We start from the raw sequence: 17306 nt of genomic DNA, 5'->3' as shown, positions 1-17306 counted from the left end.
ATGCTACAAAAATCAACAATGGACATATGTTCAATCCCTGCAATAGTCATTCTTTTGATCCATGCAATACTTAAATCCCGCAACAGATGTTCTCGGACTCTCTTATTATAAAACTTTGCTCATAGACTTGTCTTGCTAGGCCTTCATATATCCTTCATGTCTTCTATTCTTAACTTTAGATGTCTTCATGTTATCCTATAATCTTCGGATGTCTTTATGTCACTCTGTAATTTTCGGATGTCTCTATGTCACTCTGTAATTTTCAGATGTCTGTGTATGCCTTTGTAATTGGTTGAGTGCATTCCTATATATAGTTGTTGGAGTGTCCTTTAATGGGCTGACATGAGAAATTTGAAGGAGTCGCCTTGTCAACTGATTTTAAGGCCAACTTGTTCTCCTTTTGTCAATTGTTTGGAGGTCGACTTGAAGGATAGGTGGTTTTCATCATATGAGGAGCTGACTTGGTGGAGGAGATCCTTTGACACAAAACAATTTTCTTTCTTTTGACTTTGACTCAATTAGAAAAATCTTAAAGCACACATTGGGCACTATGACCTATGAACCATTGACCCAAGCATGAAACCCATGCTTTAATAAGTCAAATTAATAATAATAAAAAACTCTTTTGACAAATATATTACATCATGACTCAAGTACAATTATGAAGACCAACACTAGTTACATTCTTCAACACCCTCTTAACTAGGGAGGTATTCATAATTACATATATATGAAGGTACATGGAAGATCTCAAAATGAAGTGAACTACGAAGAGTTCTAACTTCTAACACACTCAGTGTTGCGAACTAGATACCTGACTAGGGTAATCTATCCGGGTGGGACTAAGATGGACTCAAGCTTTTAGCCAGTCTAGGTACCATCAGACTTACTCACTAACCATCAACCTAGGGATTTAGGTGTGTATCCAAGGTCAGAGCTCCAAGACCAACACCACCCTCCCTCTTTAGGATCTAGACATCAACACAGGCAGGTCAAATGTCCTCTCAAGCATCCACCATTAGATGCTTCAACTCTCCCTATCAAACTAGATATATCCATTTGTCCAAGTATGCTTCCAGAGTGTTCAACCTTCTTATGGAGATATTTTACTTGTACAAACACAATCCCAATCAGTAATAAACTTCCAAATATACATACGAGTAAGCACAAACCTTCAAGGTCCTCAATCATCCTAATGCCACTTATATCAATTTATTTATATGCAACTGGTCAGAAGTTTTTCTTCCTTCATTTCTTTAGATACATTGTAGTACTTTCATTCTTTATTCAATTTCTTCTTCAAGGTATCCACTGTCATAATATGCCCTCCCTCTCAATTGGGGAGATGTACTCTTTTCTTCTAACCATGCTCCCTCTTAACTTAGGGAGATCAACAATTTCTTCTTTTATAACATCAGAGAAGCTTCAACCTTCCATGACTTTATCAAGGTCATCTTGATCATCATCATTCCTATAGCTTCCTTTCATCATGCTCATAAGCATCTTCAATCACGAACCTCTTCAATATCTTGAAGATCTTATACTTGCAAAACTTTAATAGCATGTACAACAAAGTACAAATATACGGAAGCATGAAGTTAACTAAATCATATTACTATAATGGAAGCATTCAAACATTCAAACTTTAGACACCAAATACCTAAGCTTAGTTAGGTTCATAATCGATAAGAGACATACTAATCTTCAATTTCTATCTAGGGTTTTTGTTACAAATCCTAGACTTTACCGTCAAGACAAAGCCCTTTTTTCGACAACTTAATTAAATAGCAATCCAACCATTGTATTATACATCTAGGGATTCAATATTACTTTCAGAATTGTATGACAAACTCGACTATGGTTTGTTGCAAACCCTAGATTTTATCATCAAAGCAAATTCATAATTGGAAACAATATCATTATCTCCTAGAATATCAATCTCTATGAGGGTTTTGTTACAAACCCTAGATTTTACAAATCAAAACATGAGTATCAACAATTAAGTTAGCATACACGAATATATCTAGGATTTCATACTAGCATCTCACAACAACATCTACTAAGTGAACCCAATATACAAATATTAATACATCAAAGTTAGATATACAACAATTTTGACCAGACTAGGTTTTCGATTAGACAGATGATTATGTACCTAGGGTTTCATTCCTAGGATCTTACTATGACTAATCAAAGGTTTAGCTTATAAACCCTAATTTACCAAACCCTAAAGTTCATAACTTAGACATTGACAGCAAACCCTAAAGGGCTAGGGTTTCCATCATAACAATATCAAAATTCTAAACATCAAGAGAATCAGATTTCTTGACTTCATTAACAACCCTAAGTAGACTAGGTTTTCATAAATATAGACATACCCTTAGGTTAGGGTTTTATAGTGAACCCTTTTAGGGTTCCACAAGAATGATAATATAATGAGGGTAGATTCAATCTAATGATTAATCACCCTAACAAGAATCTTTAATATTCAAAACCCTAGACATAACGATTGTCAGTGATGTAAAGCAAATTTTAAAAGAGAATGAACATACCTTTTTCTATGAAGAGAACTTTGTGACAAAACTTGTAGTTTAAGACATACCTTGAATTGTTTCTTTAACAAACCTTGAAGTGCTCATTCTGAATTTAGCCATAATCTTTATATCTGCAATAACTACAACCAAGCAAAATATGTGATACCAAAAGCATGATATTAATTTGACAATCTAGGGTTTCCATAGAACAATGGAGGATGGAATCCTAGGGTTTCCAATTACAAACCCTAGATTTAGTAAGAATCAAGTTATCCTCTTTTTTTCATAAATCAATACTAGGGTTTATCCTACATCCTAGATTACCTACAAACCCTAGAAGTCAAGAGTAATGAGTGATTAGGGTTAGGGTTTCTATATGACTAAGGTTTTCATGTGCCATCTAGGATTTACAGTCTTAGATATTAATACCAATATCAACAACTTTCGAACCTTAGAATCATATAAGCAGCTAATCCTAAAACATCTCAAGTTAGATTCTTAAATATATTATACATACCTCATGATAACATACCTTTGTTTTCCATGATCATAGAAGGTGTTATAAGATTTGCTATAAGGCCTGCTATTGGATGCCATGCTCTTCTAACTTGCTCTTCAAGAATGAAGATTTCAAACAGGGATTCCTTGCTCTACCCAACTTCTGATAGGATTTTCTATTGTAGTTTGATTTTCTTGCTTTAGAACTTCAGAGATAATATGTTGTTGCTCCTTTTATCACTGATTGCTATAGGACAATCAAAGAGATTTTCTATCTGGGAGACTATTCCTTCTTATGGCTTAGAGATGCTAATCATTGTTACAACTTCTCCTAGATGTCAGTAACTTCTTCAAAGGATGACCTTCAAATGATAACCATTGTTGTGTTTCTTTGCTTTAGAACAATTGTTGACAACCATTGAGGAGGGTTCAAAAGTTGTTCTAACTGTCCAGAATTCAATTTGTAAACATGATCTCAGGATGACTCTACTTCCAAGGTCGGCCTTACTTCCACTTTTCGGTTCTTTGTGTATATATGTATATAAGTTACAGGACTGCCTCATTTCTACTGTATATAGTACATGTTCTCGGCTTCTTCTTGTTGTAGCAGTAACTTCAGCCTATACACTTTACTTCGCTGGCTTCAAGCACTACTTTTAGTTACCCTCAAGTATGTACAGACTTCTGCAATTTTCGGAACCTTGAAGTGACACAGTGTTCAGACTTCAATGGTGATTTCAGATCATAGAATCTATGCCCATGACTGCGCTTTTTCTTTTAAGGGACTCGGCCTTGAATGGACAATCGATCTAGCACTTCGGTCCTTTAAAAAACAGAGTTGTTATATTCATGAAATTTCTTTGTCCTCCTTAATTCAGGTCTGTGGCTTAGTCACTGGAATTAGTGCTTATCAATGTGCCCATAATTTGTTCTACTATCCTCTGGTAGCTTTTCTCCCTTGTCTTAAAGTCCTTGTGACCTTGTAGTTGCCCTCATACTGATGTCCTTAGCTCTAAAACCATGTTGAGAAATCGAGGGAAGAATTGTTTAGTTTGATTTCTCTATTAGTTGACAATTTCTTGTGATTAATTATTTTTCTTCTTCTTTGTTGTTGTATTAGTATCATCAAGACAATTGCCAAAAACACAAGAGAACACAATATATAGGCGCACAGCCAGGGCAAAACCTCTAGGTAGGGGAAAACCCAGTCAAGAACCCTTCCTTTAGTAGATTCAAATCAAAGTGAGACAACCTTGACTCTTTTGTTACAGACTCATTCCCTCCACCAAATCAGCCTCAATTTCTTCCTTCCTGCAACTCCTGTAGTCTTATACCTGTAATGGGCATATCTTCGATCCCTGCAATAGTCATTCTTTTGATCTCTGCAATACTTCAACCCTGCAACAGATGTTCTCGGACTCTCTTATTATAAAACTTTGCTCACAGACTTGTCTTGCTAGACCTTCATATATCCTTTCATGTCTTCTATTCTTAACTTCAGATGTCTTCATGTTATCCTGTAATCTTCGGTTGTCTTTATGTCACTCTGTAATTTTCGGATGTCTCTATGTCACTATAATTTTCGGATGTCTGTGTATTCCTTTATAATTGGTCGAGTACATTCCTATATATAGTTGTTGGAGTGTCCTTTAATGGGCCGACATGAGCAATTTGAAGCAGTCAACTTGTCAACTGATTTTGAGGCCGACTTGTTCACCTTTTGTCAATGTTTGGAGGCCGACTTGAACGATAGGTGGTTGTCATCGTATGAGGAACTAACTTGGTGGAGGAGATCCTTTGACACAACAATTTTCTTTCTTTTGACTTTGACTCAATAAGCAAAATCCTAAAGCACACATTGGGTGCTATGACCTATGAACCATTGACCCAAGCATGAAACCCATGCTTTAATAAGTCAAATTAATAATAATAAAAAATCTCTTTTAACAAATATATTACATCATGACTCAAGTACAATTATGAAGACTGACACTAGCTACATTCTTCAACAATTTGTACATCAAACCACATGAATCCCTTGAGAGAGTCCGTCAATATCAGTCCACATATATCTAAATGCACTAGATCAAGAATACTCTTGGATTTGGTGTCACTCCTTGGAAAAGTTGTTTTCACAAACTTCCCCAAAACACATCCCCTGCATACATCACCATGCTCTGCACTCCTTCGGAACACATGTCATGGTCTCATGAAGCAATTTGAGTGCTCCATGATGTATATGGCCCATCCTCCTATGTCATAGCTCTCCCTGATCTCTAGGATTATTGTTGTTAATCAATTCCTTAGGAGTATCCATCTGCAACCTATAAATTTTGCCCCCCCTCACTCCAATTTCTATGGGTGATTTCCAAGCCCATCTAAAGAGTACATTGTACCCTTTATCTTAAAGGATAGATATGGAAATCAAGTTCATGCCCAAGCCTGGCACATGCAACAGATCATGAATAGGAATCGGCTTGCCATTCTCCCTCTAAAATAAAACAATCCCTCTTGCAATTGGATTGCACTTGGACTTGTTCCCCATCTAAATCTGAAATCTGATTTCCTCCTCTTTGTAATTGGAGTAGTACTCCCTAACTCTTGTCATGTGAAATGATGCCCCACTATCTATATACCAAACACTTTGTGAGGTCGAGCTAGATAGGCAAGTAATAAGTATGAATTCCTATTTCATACTACTAGAGTGCTCATCTAAACTTGTTGAAGTTGTTGCTTGCTTCTTTTCGCTTTTCTTTCTCCGCAGATAATTGCTGACATAGTGGTTGAATTCATGATAGTCGTAGCATTTGACCTTACAAGGGTCCTTCTTATTCTTCTCACCTTTTGGGTTCGGTCCTTTGCTAGACCCCTTCTTCGCTTTCCCTTTTCCTACTAGGGCCACAATTTCTTGTTTATTTTCACTTTTCTAACTTATACTGTTGTTCCCACTAACAAGGCTTAGTCTAAGCTCCTCCCGAGTGAAATCAAATCCACAGTCGATCCCAACTTGGTAAGGTGTCTCGTCCATTGATAACTTGAACGAAGACATCCCACTGCTTAGTAAACCCATTTAGGGCTATTTGCACTAGCTCATTATCATCTGGTTTATCTCCAACAACATCCAACTTGTCCTTGACAAGTTGAAGCCTAATGAGGTAACTTGACACATCTTCACTCTTGTTCATCGAGGTGTTCCTCAGCTTTTCCTTGAGAATTAGCTTCCTATTCATGGTAGCATTCCGGTACAGATTCATAATTGTGTCTCACATCTTCTTTGTTGTGTCTAACTCTGTGATATGAGGAACTATATGGTCCTTAACACAATCAAGGATTATCCTCCCTGATTTGGCATCTTCCTTCTTGTATGTAGTGAGTTGTGTTGGATCTGCCAGTACAACAATCACAATGGTCGCATATTTCTTTAGACCATTCTCCTCCAAGATCAACAAAATTATGGATTTCCATATGCCAAAGTTCGATGCTCCCTTTGATCTGTCCTGATCCCATAAACCAATTGAAGCCATCTCAAACCCCCAAAAATAACAAGAAAAATCCAAGTAAATCGAACTGGGTTTTGTAAACCCTCTCTTTTCTCTTCCTGTGCCTCCGCAGAACCTCTTCTTCCCTCAAATCTACTCGAATACCATGTGAAATTTTAATATTGTTGTAGTTACTAGTTATTATTCACCTATTTGAATTAGATTATTTGTCTTACTACAATTTTTATGCGGCAAATACTAAATAAAACACTACTGCAACTTCACGAAAATTAAATCACAAGCACTGAGAAAATATTGCGCACACACAAAATAATAGACTGTAATGTTTCAAACTTAAACAAACAGTGATATGCAAAAGCAAATACAATTTATACACAGAAAAATAAAACGATCAACAAATACTCAATACACACCAAAAATCAAAACCAACTGAGCCATTTTATTAATGGAATGGAGCAAGTACAATAGTATGGAAAATGCACCTGGGCTTGCCTTAAGGGCAAGCTTGACAGAACCCAGGTGTTAAACAATAATCTCAATGCTGGAAAATGATTGCTCCTCTAATGCTCTGCGCTGTCTCCTAGTAACTGCACTGCTGGCTGGAAAGGAACTGCAAGAAACCTTGTCTCTGGTGCTCAGAAAATGATGAAACTTCAGCCCCACGCTCCTTGGCCAAAACCCACAAAAACCCAGAAAGGGTTTGGCCTGAATCCAACCTCCCAAATTCGGCCTCCTCTATGGCCTACGCCCTCCAAACTGCTCCAAGAATACGGCCTGCAAGGAATGGCCATGAAATCCTCCTCCAAGCTCTGAAAGGGAAGCAAACACCACTCCAAGTATTTCCTCTAACCTCCACGGTAAAGCTCAACCTCAAGGGCCGATACTCTACCTACCACGTGAGCTCCAAGCGTTGCCTCTGCGCTGGCCCAAGAAGTGCGAAAGTCACACTGCAAAGCAATAAGCTCAACCAACTCCCAAACTCTCCCAAATGCCAACAATCCTCCCTTGCCTCCTCTCTGGAAAATCTCTCACCCAAACTCCACTGCAAGACACCACAAATAAACTCGCCCTCCTCTTCACTGTGTCCTCTAGTAATATGCACCACCTGGAAGTGAATGCCACTGCTGGAAATCACAATGAGATCTTCCTCCTGAAGAAATGAAGAAAACCTTCCTAGGGCGGCACTCGAAATCCCCCGAAGAAAGGTTGAGCTCTTTGCTTGAAGAACTTGCGCTAAACAGCGAATGACTCAGCTAAGTAGCTCAAGCAACCAAAGAGAAAGAGAAATCGATATACCAAAAAGATGAATGACATGAGGAGAGTTGCCTTCCCTATATAGATTTTGTGGAGCACTTTTCCCTCCAGTTCTTCCTCCATCATGGGCCCTCACTTAACCACCTCCATGCAAATTGAAGTAGGGAGTGCGTATTTCCCTAGTGAGGGTGGCCCCCATGTGTAACTTAACCACAACACAAATAACTTTTCCTAAGTCTAATCTCCTAATAAAATCGAATGGGGTCCACTAGCTCCAAAATTGGCCCCATAATACAAAAATTAATCTTGTTCCAAAATAATTTAGGAAGGGACATGACATAGACACCGATATTTTTGGACAAATGTCCCTGGAAAACCCCCAATGTGGGCAAAACCAGTTCTACAGATGAGTATTTTATTATTCTTCAGCAATTCTGTAATTGAAATTACATACATTGTTTGTCGTAAATTAGCAAACCTCCAACAAATTATTTTCTTCACTTCAACTAAATGATCTGACCTCATGGAAGCAATTCAACTTATCAAAACCAATTCGGCCCTCCTCTGGAACCATAAACTGATCCATACATGTGACCCTGATAGAATAATTTGGCCTCTTTGGCAACTCGCATTTCCCGGAAAAAATATCTCGGCCTCCACTGGAAAATGTCCCTGGAAAACCTCCAGTGTGGGGAAAACCAGTTCTATAGATGAGTATTTTATTATTCTTCAGCAATTCTGTAATTGAAATTACATACATTGTTTGTCGTAAATTAGCAAACCTCCGAAAAATTATTTTCTTCACTTCAGCTAGATGTTCTAACTTCTGACCTCTTGGAAGCAATTCAAATTATCAAAACCAATTCAGCCCTCCTTTGGAACCCTAAACTGATCCATACATGTGACCCTGGTAGAATAATTTGGCCTCTACGGCAACTCACATTTCCTAGCAAAATATCTCGGCCTCCACTGAAAAATCGAACTTTACTGGCAAAATCGAATTCCCTCCTACAAATCAACCTTCTCCAGGAATTTCATTCTTCCTTTGACAACTCGACCTCTTCAGTGAATCCACACCACTATTGGGAAACATGACCTCTGCAGACAAAATTGATCTCCCATTATCACTGAGAAACTGGAAATCGCTGTGAAGAATTCTTTCTCCGACAACTTGACCTTCAATCATTATTGATCTCAATCGCTAGTGTCCTCCACGCTATCACTACGCTCTTGCTTTCACTGCAATTCGTTGTTTTTCGAAAAGCCCCATCGATATCATCTTATAATCTCTCGTTGAGCAATCAATGACCACGATCTAATCACAATCGATGGCTAAGATCATCTTGACTCCTAAAAATGACTTTACTAGATCTCACTCACTAGAGAGAGATCAACTTGTCTCAATTAATCGTGATTAACTAACCACTTTTCCTAAGTTAGACTTAGGAAAATAATTAAACTGGGTAATTAATTCTAATTAAGACAATTTTCCTTAGAAACTTTATTTTGGGTATTGGAGATAACTATACCATCTGTGTATCCAGCCCCATATACACCCTTTGAGACTAGAAAACTTGTCTGAGCTACACAAACTAACACAAAACCCCCTAGATGAAAGTCCATGCACTCAACCACTCATGCTAGCTTCTCAAGACTTCACAACTTTAGCTAGCAGCCTTCTAATAACTTGTAAGCCCATCATACTACAGTCTTGTTCCACTTGCAGTTCACAACTGCCTAAGTCTTTCACAAGCTTTTGCATCTTTGTAGATTCGACCTCAGAGACCAAACTCAGATCAGTGTTGCATATGCCATATTGACTGATTTGAACATTACGAAAAACATTGAATGAACTAATATGCATATTCTTATTATGTTGGATGTATGTAATGCTGAGAAAGGAAATGGAATTATAATATCCACTATTGACCAAAGAAAGGTCAATTATGGGGTTCAACAGCACTGTTGGTACAAATAGAGAAAGATGGACTTGTTTGTACTCAATATAGAGAGAGTGGCAGAGTTTTGTGTATTCAAGACAAATTAAACAGGAAGGAAGGAAGCGATCCTGTTTTTGGTGCAAGCCAATTAGACGCATTATCAGTAGAAATTGGATAGTTTACTTCATCAACAAAAATTAAATTTTGTAAATATATCGGAAAGCATACAACCCTGCAAACTCTTCGTTTCCAAACTGAATAATCTGAATATTTTCAAAACTCTCTCTTCAAGATTGCTATGCATCTGGCAAAGCTGAAACCTTTTCTCTTGCTTTGTACCATTTTCCTGCTTCCTTTTTATAAATAAAGAGTATGTCTACCAGAGGCTAAGTTTGAACAGCCCAAAGATGCTCTTTTTCTACTTGAAATTTGACAACAATCAAATCGGTGGAGATATCTTTGCCGTTAAAGATCACATAGCCCTATCCTTAAGTATTAAATGTATGAGTTTTCTTTCAGATTACACAATATTTAATACCAAACCTTTCCCGTTGTCAAGAATTTTTTATGAGGCCAGAGTCAGCTTAATTGAAATATCCAAGTATAAATTATGCTTTACTGATGTGCAGGGATTGGAGACAGATGAGGAAGAGGTATATTTGAATATTTTTTGTAAACGAAAGCAGACAGTTAACTGGAATGGTTCGAAAGCTGGGTCATCCTCATTGGAGAAGAAAGCGCATGGAGTGCAACAGAATAAACTATTGAAAAACAAAAAAGTCAGGGTGCAATTTGAACAAGTTGAACCGAATAATGAACATGTAATGCTCCGTCATCAATCCCCCAAGGGGCTCATTGGGTTTGGAGTTCCTTTATATCCTGTGGGGCGGCGTCCTAGGGAGCTAAAGCCATTTATGCGCGGACCACCATATTTCTACTTTGAAAATGTGGCCATGGCACCGAAAGATGTTTGGAAGACAATATCTCGACATTTGGGTAGTATAGAGCCGGAGTTCGTGGATTCTAAATTTTTTTCAGCTTCTAGGAGGCAAAGAGGCTATGTTCACAACCTTCCTGTAGATGGACGATTTCAGGTCTTGCCTCTGCCTCCTATGACAATTCATGAAGCATTGCCTCATACAGAGAAGTATTGGCCACCATGGGATGATAGAGAAAAACTGAATTGCATATGCACGGGGCGAGGTAGTGATGTCATATGCCAAGAACTCAGGTCTATAATGAAAACCTCAAATGGAAACCCAACATTAGCTGACCAGTCTTACATTCTTGAAAACTGTAAGAAGTTGAATTTGATTTGGGTGGGTCCAGGTCAAATGGCCCCGCTGGAACCTAATGAGATAGAGCTCTTATTAGGATTTGAAAGGGATCACACTCGTGGAGCAAATTCTCGAACTGATCGCTTACAATGCCTGGGTAATGCATTCCAGACAGACACTGTTGCATACCATTTGTCTGTTCTGAAACCATTTTATCCTGATGGACTGAAAGTACTTTCTCTATTTTCTGGTATTGGTGGTGCAGAGGTTGCTTTGTATCGTATTGGAATAAATTTAAAATGCGTTGTGGCCGTGGAAACATGTCGAAAGAACAGGTTTATTCTTAGGAGTTGGTGGAGGAAAACAGGCCAAACTGGTAGACTGATCGAGAAGGAAGAGGTTCAACATTTGACCAGAGATGTACTGGAGGAGCTAATAGATACAGTAGGAGGTTTTGATCTTGTCATCGGTGGAAGCCCATGTAATAACCTATCTGGTAACAACAGATTTAGCAGAGATGGACTAGAAGGGAAACATTCCGCTGTTTTCTACGAGTTTTCTCGTATTTGGAATGAGGTGACACAAATAATGCGCTCCAGAGGCATGATGGCATAAAATTTACTGTGCTATTATGGAATTTTACTGCTACTTATGGCAATCAATCCAAATTTCACACTACATTTTAAATCGATGGATTATTTATTCGTGCATTGTTTTCTATTAATCCAATTGTTTCCCATTCTAAGCACAAGTGTGATATTGAAACTGACCTTGATTTTAAACTGCTTATTCAACGATCAAGAGATGGAATCAGGCAATGCTGTTTGCTTTGTATCTCACACATTCCTGTTATACATATCAAATAAATAAGAGATAAAGAGCTAAAGTAGTTGTTTTCCCCAAATAAATTCAGACGTACCAGGGATAATGTGCCAAAATTGAAGTTTAATGACCTAAAATTAAGGTTGGTGGGGTGGGCAATAGAAATAATATCTTCAAGGTTTACCATCTTTAATTGCCATTTTCATGAAGTGGGCAATAGAAATGATATTTTCAGGGTTTCAAGTCTTCATCGATATTTTCGATAGAAGCATATCATGGGTTTCACGACTAGAGCTGATTTTCACGATTTTGTGTTTTCCCACTGGCAGATATAATTTAAACATAATGTCTTCATACACCATATTTGTAATAATGGCCTTGATCAGCGAGTTGAAAGTTTTGACCACTAACGATCTTGATAATTAAAGGTTTTGTTATGGTATTAACTTTTTAAAGATTTTGTTATAGCATTAACTTTAACATTGTCAATAATAATCTAGAAATGAAATGAATAACTCTGTATAGTTTTTGGAAACCCTTAATTTGGAACAATCAGACCCCATAAGTTAAAAAAAAAAAAAAACCCTTTTTCCAGTTATAAATGATTTTAGTCAGAAGTCATTAAAAGCTCGATACGTGTCATTAAAAAGCTCAATAGGTTAATTATGGTTATTTAATTTGACCAGATTAAGGAGGATAAATTGCATTCTCCCAAACTAAGGAGGATAATTTGACAAGAGTAAATTTATTATATATATTTTTTAAAATAAAATGTATACATTAATTTGGAGCAAACTTTCCTTTCCTTTATAAGCAAATTTTTTTTTACAGTGAATGGTTTTTTTTTTTCTAATTAGTATGTATGTGGTATGTTTAATGGTTTTATAAATTATGTCAAAATTATTAAAGTATATGGTATTTATTTTCTTATAATTTTTTCGGTTTTTGAATTACATATAGATAGGATAAATTTGAGTGATAATTGTAGGCAATCTAGCCCTCGACAATGTAAAGTGATAATTATAGGCAGTCTAGCCCTTTCATCACTAGATGCTTCTTCTTGATGCTTTTCCAATTTGAGGGATGTGTTCCTAGGATTTGTGTATGTTGTTTTCTAATGACTAAAATCCGAGTATAAAACCAGTTTAGCTCAGCACACTTAAGTTTCACTCTAAGGGCATTGATGCACTCAAGGACAAGCTACGTTTCACTCTAAGGGCCCTGATGCACTCAAGGACAAGCTACATACTATAAATAAAAGTGCATAATGTGGGAACAATCTCTTTAATTAAGTTTTTTTTGCAGTTAATCGAAATGTATAGATGAGATTATGCACTTTGAGGGAAAGAATGATTTAAAACAAATGCATGAGAGTAGTGTATTCATGAGAATTGCACGTTGAGGGAAAGAATAATTCTAAACTAGTGCATAAAGTTCAATGCAATCCTTGCTACATGATTGCTCTTTGAAGACAACCATAAAACATAAAGTTCAACATAATCCTTGCCACATGATTGCTCTTTGAAGACAACCATAAAACATAAAGTTCAACATAATCCTTGCCACATGATTGCTCTTAGAAGACAATCATAGAATTCAAACAGTTAGAAAAAACTTAGAAGAGCTTCTATGATATAATATTATAGAGGTTGGAATCAACCACAAATACAAACAAACCGGCAGTGGCCTTGTCAATCTTTGGCCTATAGCTGTGGAAGGTTTGTCAAGTCCAAAAGGATGGAAGAAATGTGTTGAATAAGTGCTCTTGAACTATGTCCAAAAGCAATCCCATTATGTAAGACAATGACATACAACACTCCTTTATAAATACCAATAGAAGAAAAGGATAGTGCATGCATAGGCTGTGATAAACAGGGGATCAATATGACTATTTTTAAGGTAGTCTTATTTCCAAAACCATGTTGTTCTTCTTAATTATAGGCAAAGGGTACACCTTCATGAGGAAAACTACATAAAAGTACCCTTACTAATTTCAAAAGTATGTTGTTCAACCTCATTGGAACACTATTGTAACTAGGTACTAGTGTACATACATTAAGATCACGAAACAATAGACAAGGATAGCATTATTTAAAGTGTGTCTTCCTAACCAAGGCACTATATTTAGTTTTTATAACTAGCATGCATGCATGATTCACTATCTTTGTTGACTTGTCATACATAGATAATACGATGGTATACTTGTTCTATAACTGTGTAGAAGAAAACTAGAGTAAACCTACAAGTGAATGATCCTATTCAATAGTTATGGTCATTTTCTTGAAATAAAAAGTCAACATGCATGTGTAGACAAGGATCCATAAATTTCCCTCATCATGAATGAACACTATCCTCTTGAAAAATCCACTGGAGTCAAGTTCAAAACCACCCTAATCAAGGTGTAGTGCTTCCCAAAGTAATTATCCTTTCTAATAGCATAGTCCACCTACAAGTTGAAAGTAGGTTTTATTATGGTGCACCACTCCCTCGTTGTTTTTTCTTATTAACCCCAAAAACATGCTAGTTAACACTTTGGTTAGAGAACTCCTATCCAAGGCATGTCATTATTCATCAATAATGTTTCAACACTCTACTAGAAATATGTCATGTCCCCATTTTTATCCTTCTTCATAGTGCATCCAGGGTGGATTTCCAGGGCAGGAGATGGCCAGGTTAGTGGAGCAAGTTTATGTCATCAGGGGTTTCGATGGAGTTTTGCGGAGTTTTTATGGAATTTGATAGCATTCGCTTGGCATATTCCATCATCCGCACAGTTTTCTCTCGCTCTTCGTCTCTAGTTGAACATTATGTTAAAACAAAGCGTCACATTCGCATTGAGGATGCTTCTATCCTTACTAGGATCTCTCATTTTTATCACAAAAAGTGTAGTGAGGCAATCGAGATCGAAAAGGGATTTGCCAATAATTTGAACAGGGATGACGACTAGAAAAACAGTAGAAATTGGATCTTTGTTATTGCCTCGAAATTATCTTCTTCTTAAGTTCCCTTGGTTCTTGGTCCCTTCCCCCCTCCATTTCACTTTTTTTTGTTTTTTTGTTTTTGGGATATGTTTTCTTGTATTTTCACGGTTTGTTTGTTATATATATATATATATATATATATATATATATATATATATATATATATATAAGTTTCCCCATTTTGTCCTGTATATTTATTTCTATTTCTATTTATGATTTTATTTAGTTTATTTATAGTTATGACTTTATTTAGATTTTTTGGTTTTTATATTATTAATACAATATTTATTTTTATTTATTTATTTTATATTTTTCCTCATTTTTATCTCATTTTCTTCCCTTAATATTTACTCTAAGGTATTAATAGAATTTTTAGTTGGTTTTTTCCTTGTCTTTATTCTAACCATCTATTTATTTTTAACCTTTATTTGATTATCCTCCTACCCTTAGTATTTATTCTATTGTATTAATATAATATTTAATTATATTTTTATTATTTTCTTAACTTTCCTTATTTTTATCCTATTTTCCTTAATCCTAATTATCATTCCATTTTTCCCCTTAAAAATTTATTCTAAATTATTATTATATTTTTATTCATTTTCCTTATTTTATCCTTAATACTTGTTATTCATTTTTATAAATAATTATATTAGGTATTTATATTAATTTATTATTATTTCTTAACGGTTATTTGACTAATTTTTTCAATAGTCATTTTCTTTTGACTTTTTTTTCTTTATAATTCCTTGTTGGATCAAATTTTCTCCATCTTTTCGTCCTGATGATGAACCACATTAGTTGGTTCAAAATGCGTCGACAATTAATTCATTCATGTGATGGATCTTGAAGACAATTTTCTAAATAATTCTACTCACAGAAGCCTACATTCAGAAACTATTATGCTATTCTCGAACTTTAGCTTCTAGTGTTGATACAACATCTTGCGATGTTTTCCAGACCTTAACACCTTTTTTCTCTCCAAACTAGATATCAACAATAAATCCAACTCTCCATGCAAAAACTGTGTGAAAACCTATATGTACTTATGAATGCACCAACACAATGAAATCAACCTAGAACCTATCCATCTAATTGCATGTGCAAAGTTGGGGTTAATAATGGTGACTCAAAGGGATGATCATCTCTTTAAGGGATATCAAGAACCATTGAATCTTTGTATTTTACATCTTTCAAAATTTTATCTCTATAACTATGATTTCCATATTGATACTACTTGTTCATTGAGAAATGGAATCTAAAGTGTGGTGCTTTGTTGGTCAACTATAAATAAGTACAAGGCCACACATGCACCCATCTACACTTGTTGTCTACAACGCACCTAAATTAGTCAATTATCCAAATAGAAAGAGAGCCTAAGTTGACATGCTAGGATAAGTACCAATGATGGGAAGTCATGTTAGATGTAAGATAGCCATAAATGAGGCTAACTACCATCAAACCACTTTGATTTTGGAACCATCTTCAAATAATGTGTTGGAGTTGATGAGGAAAGGTTTGCTAGATGAAGAGAATTAATGTAATCCCTTTAATTACCATAAGTAGAAAGAAATCGATGTAACAAGATGATCCGACATCCCTATGACTAGATGAGGCACTTGGAAACTAAGCCTGACTTGGGTTTGACTCAATGAAAATAGATTATATGAAATAGTTAAATGACTCAAGACTCCCCTACCATCTCATCAAATGCTCAATCCCATGACTACCTAACCCAACCTTTGACCAAGACAAAGTTGTAAAAGGAAAGGTGATGTTAGATTCTTTGTGATGCATGATTATATTATATTTGGGAATTCGACTTAAAAAAGAAAATAGGAAAATATGACCTATGATTGTTCATGCATATGAAAAACAACTTATTTTTCTCAAAACTAAAAAAGGACACACAAAAGACCTTTAGGCTGGAAAAAAAAAAAAAATCTATAATTGAAAAACAATGGGTTCCAAAATAAAACAAGAAGGAATTTTGAGGTCATGAAAATGAAAAATGCACTGACAAAATCAATTTTAAAAAGGAAATAATAGGATTCAAGATGATGATGTCATCCCCAGGGGTAAATATTACTAGAGAGTAAAGAAGAAAACTATTTTTTTTAATTATATTTTCTACTTACCTCCTTATATGTTTAATCCAATTTCAAGTGTGGGCACACGTTGGATGCAAAATTAAATTTTGCATCTGAGTAACCACTCTACATACTTTTGAGTAAACCCACACTAAGAAAATTTGAAAATACATGAAAAATGTGTTTCTTCAAAGAAACATATTTTTTATGCATTTCTCAATAAACTCACACTAAGAAGAATTGAAAATACATGAAAAAACATGTTTTTTTTCTAATATTTTTTAGTTTTTATCAGCATGGGTCTATTGAAAAGTATGTTGAGTGGGTACTCATTGGATGCAGAATCTAATTCTACATCCAACAAATGTCCACACTTGAAATTTGAGTAAACCTATAAGGATATAAGTCAA

General features: G+C 35.8%; 1 protein-coding gene across 1 annotated transcript in view; it reads left to right on the top strand.

Moving 5' to 3' along the window:
* The window catches only part of LOC149167159 (DNA (cytosine-5)-methyltransferase DRM2-like), a 166312-nt gene extending 154694 nt beyond the window's left edge, over nucleotides 1–11618 (top strand). Inside the window, exon 7 of the mRNA XM_089430388.1 lies at nucleotides 10356–11618. Within this exon, the coding sequence (XP_089286514.1) occupies nucleotides 10356–11618 (1263 nt within the window). The remainder of the gene's footprint in view (nucleotides 1–10355) is intronic.
* Nucleotides 11619–17306: the final 5688 nt, after the last annotated feature.

This window comes from Pinus tabuliformis, chromosome 5_1 (genome assembly GCF_031772625.1).
Source record: "Pinus tabuliformis cultivar Carrire ecotype Pingquan chromosome 5_1, CPIR1, whole genome shotgun sequence".
Classification (NCBI taxonomy): domain Eukaryota; kingdom Viridiplantae; phylum Streptophyta; class Pinopsida; order Pinales; family Pinaceae; genus Pinus; species Pinus tabuliformis.
Note: the sequence above shows the minus strand (reverse complement) of the source record. Positions and strands in the feature narration are given on the sequence as shown.